Source organism: Balaenoptera physalus, assembly GCF_965194825.1.
Source record: "Balaenoptera physalus genome assembly, chromosome: 20".
Classification (NCBI taxonomy): Eukaryota; Metazoa; Chordata; class Mammalia; order Artiodactyla; family Balaenopteridae; genus Balaenoptera; species Balaenoptera physalus.
Window position 1 is genome coordinate 43,170,508 of NC_138901.1, and position 11,237 is coordinate 43,181,744.

Genomic DNA, 11,237 nt, shown 5'->3' on the forward strand with positions numbered 1-11,237 from the left:
CATGTTCCTGTCCTTTCCCCATGAATGGTCTCTGTGATGTGCCAGGCCAAGAACTCTTCTTAACAAGTCCAAGCAATTTCCTTCTCTGGAACACATTTCCTTTCCTAGGTAGTACAGTTGGGATATCCTGTAAAACATAATACAGTCTGTCTCATTACTTCTCTTCAAAGTAACTGACCTGATAAGTGTCACCCAGTCTCACATGGGCTTTTGGAAATGGCTTTCTTTGATGTGATATAAGTTTAAATTCCTCTTCTTCTTTGTAGTGATTCTGGCCTGAGTCCTTCCGTACCAATGGCTTCCAATTCAGGTAATTATTTTTTGGGCTGGAGCAGGTCTTGATTGTGAAGTTTTCATTCTAGGAATTATGGTAACCCAGCAATCCCTTCAGCCTGTGTGGGAGCTGGGTGCTTAGGCAGAGGAATGGTAATTAAGTGTTATCCCAATTTATGAACATAAGCAAGTTTTTAGAATATTCATGGCCAAACAGGACTTTCCTCAGGTTTGGAGTACAAAGACAGGGGAAGAAAGAACTCCAGACAGGTGTTTTCTCTATTTTACCAACGTTCGTGGGCAGTTAGTTTACTATGACTCTGTCTACCACAAACTTTGAGATTTGTCTCAGGGGATAATTAGAGGCTTTGTATCCTATATGAGCAAAGAAGCATGTTACTTGCCAGAAAAGCAAGACTTTCTTTATAAGTTGGAGACTTAAGGTATTTCTATTTCTTATCTCTTTGGGTATTTCGTCTTTTGAGGTTAGCTTACAGAGCAAGATTAAGCCATATGCTATCTGGTAATCCTTGGTTCTTGGTAATCAGTGAATGGTAGTTTGGGGTGGTATTAGTTGTGGAACTCTGGTCCAAGATCATGGTGTTTCTTTGCCTGTTTTCTTGGTTATCATTCACCCCTGCTCCATATGGTAGATTAGCCACTTCCCCTGGTCAGAACATACAGACTGCTCCACTGATTACAGATTGGACTTGGCAAAAAGATGACCCACTTGCAGTTTTACCATTTTTTGGAAGCTTGGAACAACAGACCTTGTGATCCCATTCACAATCTGTCAGATTCAGGATCTAGACAGGGCTCAGAAAAGACGACTTTATGGATGATAATTTTTTTTTCATTTATTCCTTTGTTTCAAGTAATAATTTCTTAATATTTAAAGGAGAAAAGAGTGTCTTTTAGGGAATAGCCAAGACAGTTAAATCCAAGTTTTTAAGTTTCTTACATCCAACCCCTCCCCAATCTAAATACAGAAATACAAATAACTTAATACTGGCTAATTAAAAGGAATGAATGGACGTGACCGAGCTCCTTTGGTATTTGTGTTTTCTGAACCATTCGCGCTTGCCCTTTGCTGCGTCCTAGGCGGGCATTTGCCTTCCTCACCCCCTGTGTTTAGGTTGAGGCGACCCCTTACTCCTCTTCATGCTCTGAGTTGCTCCTAAGGTAGTGCAGAGTTGGAAGCCTGGATCCCTGATCGTAACCCAGCCCCTGGGAACTTTGGTGAGGCACCAAATGATTGTAGTCTCCCTTTTTGAGCATTTAGGGTACGGCTAGGCCTGTTGGTTATGGAGGAGCCCTCATCCCCTTTGTTGATATTACAGAGAAGTCTGTTTTGTAGTACAGCAGGCTGCAACAGTCCATCCCCTTTCTCTCCACCACCTAAACGGCAACCCCCATGAAATGTAACGTATTATTCTGCATTTTCTTTTGTTTGACTCAGTCCATTCATTCAAGTATACATTCAAAACAAAACCAAAAGGTTTTGCACATCAGGCTTCCTATCCTGGGCAGTGACCTCATGCTTGGGTTCCTTTCTCAGGTGTGTGAGTTCACCTCAGCCTCTGCTTTGCCATATAGTGGCTCATTCCTCTGTGCAGATCTTTCAGGTAAACAGGGCTACTTTGGAAGGAACAGATACTCCCTCACTTAATAAATAAGGGCCTTTTGCTGGCCTAACACTCTGCCTTTGATCTCAAGGCGAACGGTACGTGGGTAATCACCATGTTTGCCTTGCACTGCTGGCAGAGTGGCAAGGGTTAGGAAATGTCTCTCCCGCAGAGTTGTTATTTCCATTCATCAGCTGTCAGGGCAGGCAGCGTATGACCTTTCTTAACTGGACGACATCTGGGCTGTAGATTTTAGAATCTCCCGCTGGTTTAGGAAGAATAGCCATATTGGACACCGAGGTATGTGTGATTATGTGTGTGTTTTATCAGAGCAGAGGGCACATGGCTTACCGTTTTTATTTTCAAGTGAACATCGGGGTACCTGTGTTGCCAGATAAACTGAGGCCTGAGGTGTATATATACAGCTATGTATAGTAATCTTGTACCTAACTGGCCTGACTGTGGTGAACTTCGTTATACACTTTACGCCTGAGGGATTGTCGCTCTTATGAAATACATGCCTTTTTCTGTCTGTATCTGTAGGTAGACGAAGTGCACCGCCCTTGAACCTCACTGGCCTCCCTGGTACAGAGAAGTTGAATGAAAAAGAAAAGGAGGTAACAAAAAGAAGGGGAGCTGGTTAGAAGAAAGAGAGTAGGGGCTGGTTATTCATTGAGTTGTCATTAAAAACATGTTAGAGGATCAAACCCGTTTTGCTCTGTTCATGTCACACCCGTGCATGTACAGCTCTGGTCTATCCCAGAGGTCTGGGTGCTGAAGAGCTGACCTCAGCAGGTCTCAAGGACTCCTTTCCTGATCACCCAGCCACCATTCACCTCCTGAGAGAAGAACATATGAGATGTAAATCTAAATAATAGCAACTATCATTTATTGAGCATTTACCATGTACTAGATACTGTACTGTGCTTTATGTCAATGAATTTAATTTTTTTCAAACTTAAAATAACTGGTATATGAAAATGACTATTTCCTATTAGAGTGGGCATTTTCAGAAGTTCTACTGTTATTCCAACAATATGACCATCACTTAAAAGATTGTTGAATTGTCTCCATAGTATGTGTATAAGCATAAAAGAGGAATTCATCATCATATATAGTCACACATTAATTTTGATTAAAAAAAGCCATGACCTACTTTTCTTTTACATTATAATCACCGGATGTGTCTTCTTCATATTACTTTTGGCCGTTTCTAAACTTTAAATCCAGCCTCAGAAGGGTCATCTTCAAGCGCTGTCAAAAGAATGTGCCGCAGCTCTCAAGTCCATTGCAAGGGAGGATCCTCTTTTGTTCCTCATGTGCTCGTTTTACGGTTCCCAAGATCAGTGTCTTCATCTGCCACTCCGTATCAGTAATTCAGGTCAGACAGTAAGGAAAAGTCATGGAGTAGGCGCTAGTATTAGTCTTTTATTTTACCCAGTAGGAACAGTAGAGATTAGTTTGGGAGTAGAAGGGGGTGTATGTTATATCCAAGTATTGCTGAAGAAGCATTGCCATTCTGAATCAAGGGTGGAATGGCCTGGAGTTTCAAGCAGTTTTTATCCTTACCCACAAAGTGGTAACCTCAGGCTGTTCATTTCTGGATAATGGCAGGTGAACTGGAATCGAGCCAGCTTTCTAGATTTTTAGCAGTTAAAGTGACCTCTTAGCAAGGTCTCTGTATCTCTTCTCCCTCCAAAGTAGGAAATGTAATCACAAAATCAGGGACTAAAGCTTTACGCCGATACTAAAAATAATGCGATTGATACTTGGGAACCCAAGTATCGGCAGCCCCGCCCGCACGGTGCCCTGTGGCTCTTCCCTGACTGGCTGAGCTGGAAGGTGCCGGGCCTCTACCCCACACCGCTCCTCAGGACACAGACCTGTATCCCTGACAAATCCAGGTGAGCCAGCCGACAGGTGCTGGAGCTCTCCCGGCATCACACTCTGCCTTTTTCTGTCTGTCTTCAGAGAGTATTCTCTCCAAAGAAAAGACAAACTGGAATGTGATCTAGCCACCAGCAGCTCCTATAAATAGTTGGAGGTTGATGTCACTCTTTACATTTTATTTTGGCTATACCTGCTGGATTAAATTATGAGAATGACAGATGTTAATGTTTATTAAATTTGCCATGTCTTGCAGCTCTGTCAGATGGTGAGGTTGGTCCCAGGAGCCTATTTAGAATACAAATCTGCTCTATTGAACGAATGTAACAAGCAAGGAGGCTTGAGACTGGCACAGGCAAGAGCACTCATCAAGATAGACGTGAACAAAACCCGGAAAATCTATGATTTCCTCATCCGAGAAGGATACATCACTAAAGCCTGAGGCTCTCCGGGCCTGGTGGGCCAAAGGACAGTACGGGCATTCTGGAGTTTTGTTTTTGAGCTGAATTCTCCTTGTAAAAAGAGGGGAAGAACAAAGGAAACCTTAAGTTGTATTAATGTCTACTTTCTTCTCCACCCTGCTTTAAAATACTCCTGTTGTTGGTATTGTGCTGCAGAGTTATGTGCTAGATAAGCTATTATTAATTGTGTGTGGGCATTCATTCCTAACACCTCTTGTAACTGAAACAAGAACCATAGTACCTCACATCACAGTGTTGGTAGAAATAGAACTGAACCAGTCTTTAGTCCCAGGAGTCCAGCGCAGATCCTTGTACTTGCTTGGGAGGTTGGTTTTCTGATTATCTGTTTTGCCTTCAAACATTAGAGACAGATTTAAAATAAAGAGGTTATAGAGAGAGAAAGCTTTCTCTTTCTGTCTGAGGATTCTTTTAAGCTGACAACTTATGTTTATTAGCAAAGAGGAGGAAAATCTCCCCATGATGGTCTTGTCCCAAACTGCATCTTCAACTTTAATGTCTGGCTTTGTAAGTTGAAGTCTGGCTGTCTAGTCTGCAGTAGACTTTTGAGGAGGTGGCACTGGATATAAAATGTCTCTGTTATTTTTAGAATTAATGGATTAAAATGTTTTGCTACTTAATTTGTGGGTGTGTCAAATATTCTGGTCACTAAAGCACGCTTAGGGGGTTGGGTGCATGCCTCATCACGCTGCACTGTCTCTGCTAACATGTGTGTCCTGGGCTCACCCTATTCTCACCCTTGGCTTCCCTGGATACCAGACCCCTGAGGATGGAGGTGATGCAATTAACCTCAGTGTTGCTTAGATTAAGACTTGAACCCTAATTTCTTAATGGTGAAAGGCTAGCCTACAATAAGAGCTACTTGTAAAACAAAAGGAAAGCCTTTTCATATATGGAACTCACTAGATATGAGGGTGAGTGACCCCACCACATCTGAAACTTGGTCCTCAAATCTTTCTGCACAGTAAGAAGCCAAACTCAGAGTCAGGGTTTTCCCTTTTCTGTTAGAAGCAAAGTTGTAATAGAAATACTTCAGAATCTGCACAAATTACCTCCAGTAGCTGACTGATTCTTTAATTCTTTCAACATTCAAAATATCTAATTCAAATATTATATGCTTTGTGGAAGTATCTGCTCAAACTTCTTGACTGCTGTAAATATTCATGCAGTTTGCTAATAGACTTCATCTAGGGGGTAACAAATGAAAAGGAAACTCTTAGGATCTGAGGGAAATAGAATAAAGGACTTCAGTGTTTCAAAAGGGCGGCTTGTGGTTTTCTTGATGTAGTCCTGTCTCTTAGAAAACGTATTCTACCACCAGCATCACCCTGAGTTGCTTATAAAGGGGTTGCCTCTTATCCTTGGAAGGTAAGTCCTGTTCTAAAAGTGCATTAGACATCTATGTCAGGTGATGTCTGCTTTAGTCTGAAGAGTCCTTGATCTTGATTAAGGAAGGCTTCCTGGGAGAGGTGCGCTTTTGAGGCAATGATAAGATGGAGATGAGAGAGATAAAATGGCAGATGGAAGTGGGAGACTGCTCCAGACGTAGTAGGTGGAGGGTGATGAGTGAGGAAAACAGTGCCAAGAGATTTAGCTGGCTAGGACACAAGGAGCAGCTGCGGTACTCAGGGCTGGGAGGATGGCAGGACAGTCTGATAGAAACCCTGGAACCAGTTGAAGTCTGAAAAACTGGTGAATCAGTAGATTGGATGAAGAAAGTGGCATTGTTGAAAAGAGTGACAGAAAAATAAGGCTGTAACTTCAAATGACTAGATTTTAGAAAGTAGGATTATTATGGTTTTGGTAAGCCCAACTTCGCAAAATTTAAGACCTAGAATCCTAGTGGGTTTCTCAAAGATCAAGCCATAATTTTGGGTGAGGAGTACTCTTGAGTCATTAGAAAAGCACTTGCTGACGTTTGATGTCGGTCACTAGCTTAGTACATTATTTCCTTCCATCTTCTTGTCACCAAAGGAAGGCCCTTCTTGTTACTAAAAATCCAGAGCTAGCAAGGACTTGCCAAAGAATATTCCATCCTTCCCCTTTTCTGCTAGATGGGATTAGCCATAAACCAACTACACGAATTTAGGTCCTTGGTGCAGATCATCTCAGAAGAAAGAGAGTTTACTCTGAAACTCAGCAACAATGAACAATGAATAAAGACCTTTAACTGTTAGGAACTTTATTACAATTTAACATTAAAGATTTCTGCTGGAATTTTATGCATATCGTTCTCCTCTGTCCTGGTGGGAAATAGAGAACAAATTTCTTTCCGTGTAATGACCCTTTCTTGGGATTCCCTGGTGGTGCAGTGGTTAAGAATCTGCCTACTGATGCAGGGGACACAGGTTCGAGCCGTGGTCCAGGAAGATCCCACGTGCTGTGGAGCAGCTAAGCCCGTGCGCCACAACTACTGAGGCTGAGCCCTAGACCCACGAGCCACAACTACTGAAGCCCGCACGCCTAGAGCCCGTACTCTGTAACAAGAGAAGCCACCGCAGTGAGAAGCCAGCGCACCACAACAAAGTAGCCCCTGCTCACCACAACTAGAGAAAAGCCCACGCGCAGCAATGAAGACCCAATGCAGCCATAAATAAATAAATAAATAAATTTATAATGATCCTTTCTTGTGCTCAGAGACCTCAACTGTCTCTATTGAGACCAACTATTTATGATTTATCTCTTCTTGGGTTCCAGTTTTCATCGTTTTATTGTTTACAACTCCCCCCCCCAAACCCCCCTTTTTAAATCTGAGCTTAGTTAATTAACCAGTCGCTGCTGAGTGATAACAAGTTTCCCAGTTTTGAGTATTGAGATCCTCAGCTTGTAGTTAGCAGGAAAGGGGAGAAGACCAATGACATTCATCAATAACAAAGTTCTAGTTGGGAAGTCATTCCAGCTTTAGGAAATATGTAGGTATGTGATAAGAACTAAAATTTCCAGTGTGATGAGTCAGAAGCCCAAACTACAAAGAGAAGCTTGGAAAAACTAACTCATTCATATTTACTCCAAAACACTTCGACGGGTCTCCAGCCAGGAGAGCAGTACTGTGTTCTAAACAGCATTCTGGAATGTCGCCCATTCTTTTTTTTTTTTTTTAACATCTTTATTGGAGTATAATTGCTTTACAATGGTGTGTTAGTTTCTGCTTTATAACAAAGAGAATCAGCTATACATATACGTATATCCCCATAACTTCTCCCTCGTGCGTGTCCCTCCCACCCTCCCTATCCCACCCCTCTAGGTGGTCACAAAGCACCGAGCTGATCTCCCTGTGCTATGCGGCTGCTTCCCACTAGCTATCTATTTTACATTTGGTAGTGTATATATGTCCATGCCATTCTCTCACTTCATCCCAGCTTACCCTTCCCCCTCCCCGTGTCCTCAAGTCCATTCTCTACGTCTGGGTCTTTATTCCTGCCCTGCCCCTAGGTTCTTCAGAACCTTTTTTTTTTTTTTAGATTCCATATATATGTGTTAGCATACGGTATTTGTTTTTCTCTTTCTGACTTAGTTCACTCTGTATGACAGACTCTAGGTCCATCCACCTCACTACAAATAACTCAATTTCGTTTTCTTCTTATGGCTGAGTAATATTCCATTGTATATATGTGCCACATCTTCTTTATCCATTCATCTGTCGATGGACACTTAGGTTGCTTCCACGTCCTGGCTATTGTAAGGAGAGCTGCAGTGAACATTGTGGTACATGACTCTTTTTGAATTATGGTTTTCTCAGGGTATATGCCCAGTAGTGGGATTGCTGGGTCGTATGGTAGTTCTATTTTTAGTTTTTTAAGGAACCTCTATACTGTTCTCCGTAGTGGCTGTATCAATTTACATTCCCACCGACAGTGCAAGAGGGTTCCCTTTTCTCCACACCCTCTCCAGCATTTATTGTTTGTAGATTTTTTGATGACTTACCCATTCATTTTTAAGGATGTCTTTATAGATACCTTCTAGATATACACTGCTGTTGTTAACACAAAAAGCTTTTCCACAACTTACATGTACCTGGCTTTTTATTTGTTTTAATTTCTATTCCAGAGGTACTGATCTGGAAGCTTTGCTTTCCTTTCCAATGTGTTTAGCCAAATGTGGGTAACCTCTCTCCGATCTGTCAGAAAGAACCACCTCTGGTACAATGGGACACTGCTATGTCTGTGGCCCTGTGTAGAAGAGGTAGTCCAGCTAAGATAAAGAATTTCCCTTCAATCAGGCACAATAACCAGCCCTCTTAGTGAAGTGTAAGTGATATTGAGCAGAATCTCAGGGTGCAAGGAGAGTCAGAGCAACCTGCTTAGAACAGTAATGGTCGTGCTGACAAATACTTGCTTTGGGAGAGAGAACAATAGTGAATAGCACTTAACTAGGGAATAGTTTGGAACCTAAGTATCCACAAAATACGCATTGGCACTGAGTGTTCATTTGTATGCTGCTTTTGAGGGCTGGGGGGTGGGGACAGGTGAATCATTTCTGAGAAGCTTGGAAAACCAGTTTATCTAATGGGAGGGAGTTCTTTTTCTGTTCATCGTTTGCCTGCTGCCTTGGCTTCTACCAGTAGAGATGCACTGAGATTAACTGCCCTTTGATTTGACTGACCAGGCTTACAAGTCAAGAGACATAGGTATTTAAAGGAAGGAGGAATGTCTTTGCATCTGACATTAAAATTCCTTTGTCACCAGGAGTTACTTGCTTGGTATGTGTTGTGTGCTGGGCCCCCTTCCCAGTTAAGAGTAAGAATAAGGAAATTGAGAGAAGAATGCAGAGAGGGCCCATTAAAAGGTTTAAAACCCCAAATTGAAAGCTACAAAGAATTTGGTTTGATAGCTGCAGCCCTGAATATCGCGGTACCTCCCCTTGCCTTTGAAAGCCGTAGTTAACCTTTGCCAGCCCAGATTTGTTTTGTGTCTTTCAGGGCTGGAGAATTAAGTCTGATGCACTTATTTTCTACTTTGGAGCACAGGGGATGGATTTCTATGGCACCAAACTAATCATTTGGTTGAATTAATCTCACGTTCTTAACCAAGCCACACTTTTTTTTTCAGCTTTCTCTGGTCTCCCCAGAGGTCTTATGTGGCAGAAAGCTTCCAGGTAGCTTGCTAATAATCTTGCCTTGGTCCAGAGTTACGTGGAACAGGAGTAGCATCTTAGGAAGTGTGGAAAGGAGAAGACCTCACAACTGTTTTAAGAAACCAACAGTTTATTAATCAAAGCAAAAACGCTGAAATCACACTTCAGTGAACTGACGGCCAAGTGCCAACTCATGACACTTCCAAAGCACCTCTCCTCCCCAGAGAGCTCTCTGCCAAGTACACTTCCTTTATCTGAATTGTTGGCAGTGACCTAACCTCTTTTCTCCCATTAAATGATAGATAGCTAACGATTTGGATCCCCCGTCCCTACCCTCCCCATTATCATGACATAAAATATATATTATTTTAAGAAATAAAAACAATAATGGGACCTGCACTGTGGAGCTTAATTTTAATGTTCCCATACAATCTACCCTATCAGAAAACTGACTTTGAGTTGAGGCTGTCTGATGTTTTTACTTTGGTTTCCAATCTTAGGATGTTGTCTAAGAAGAAAAAGGCAATTTTCAGGGTAATTTAATAGCTTTTCCGCCAAAATTATTGAAAAAGGGTGAAAAGTTCCAAAGTGCCATGAAGACACGAGCTCCCAAGTACCAGGGGCCTCAGAGATGGGGGGGGACTGATAGGAACTTTCACTAAAGGAAGAGAGGGCAGCAGTGTCCCAGCCCTTACCCCATGGGAATTTGCTTTGCTTTGGAGAGGTGGAACAGTTTTCCCACACAGTATCTTGTCTGGAGCCTCTTTTTAAGTAAAGTCAAGCTGCAGCAGAAAAAGCCACTCTACTGGGGGCAGGAGCCAGAGCCCTTATTTTTTGCCTAGAGGATGACACCTTGATATATTTTTTACCAAAGGGCACTTATCTAAGCTCTAGCCACAGGGAGGTGACAGCAATGTCAACCTTACCTGGCTGCCCCCTGCCCCAACAAGAAGATCTTTGCCTTGTTTGGGGTGTGCATAGTTTCAGATTCAAGACACCTGTCAGATCTAAGTGAGCACAGGTTTAACTTCAATGATGCAAAGCAAAACGCTTTTGAGAGCAAAATCTCCCAGGAGTGCCTCCGCCCCCAGCAACTGCAGAAAAGAAGGCGTTGGTGGGGGAGAAGGGTGGCTATAGACGTCATTGCATCTTCCAGATCCCAGCTGTGACCTGGCTCAGAGTTTTACAGTTAAAAATAACCGTGGCTTAGAGTTGGGGGAAAACAGTAAACTGTTTCATCTCCATGGAAACTGGGGGCGGGGGAAGGCAAGCCATGGATTTCCAGCAGATGCGGCAAGAGGGGGCGGATGTAGAGGCTGGGAGCTTAGAGGCCCTCTGTTGAGAGGAGGTACCCCTGATTAGCATCCAGGATGTAGCCAGGCATTTTCCAGGGCTCTGGAGACACGCGGCAGGGGATATGTTTGCAACAATGTGTACATTTTGGGTGGGTGAAGACTTATTTGAGGCTTACAACTTCCTGTAACACAGATTTGCTACTATTTGGCAAAGCAGAGAGCAGATGAACAACACTGTAGGTTAGATGTTGCCTCCTAACCAATCTGGGAACCTCTGCTACGAGCCCTACCCCTCACCTTCCATTCTTTCATTTGCATAGTCAGAGGCTTGACATCAGAATATTATAACAATTTATAACTACAGGGCCGGTCTTCAGGCTCTTGGGCTGATATGGACATTTACTCCCTTTTAGTGGGACCAGGTTTTTCTCTTTGGTGTTGTAGGAGATTATGCAAAGTGGCATTAATTACCTAGGCAGTCCTTAAAGTTACATCTCACCATTTCATTATTGTTTATTACCAGAGGTTACTAACTCTTGGGGGGAAATATTTTAATTTTTCATTTCCCCTTTCTTTAAAGGTTTCTTTTAAAACATGTTTTTCCT

The 11,237-nt window shown here is 42.6% G+C and overlaps 1 protein-coding gene across 7 annotated transcripts in view; it reads left to right on the top strand.

Moving 5' to 3' along the window:
- The window catches only part of TADA2A (transcriptional adaptor 2A), a 44,368-nt gene extending 39,484 nt beyond the window's left edge, over positions 1-4,884 (top strand). For all 7 annotated transcript variants that reach the window (XM_082440069.1, XM_082440071.1, XM_082440070.1 and 4 more), the window contains 3 exons: positions 267-310; positions 2,442-2,515; positions 4,042-4,884. In XM_082440069.1, the coding sequence (XP_082296195.1) occupies positions 267-310; positions 2,442-2,515; positions 4,042-4,227 (304 nt within the window). In that variant the 3' untranslated portion in view covers positions 4,228-4,884. The remainder of the gene's footprint in view (positions 1-266; positions 311-2,441; positions 2,516-4,041) is intronic.
- Positions 4,885-11,237: the final 6,353 nt, after the last annotated feature.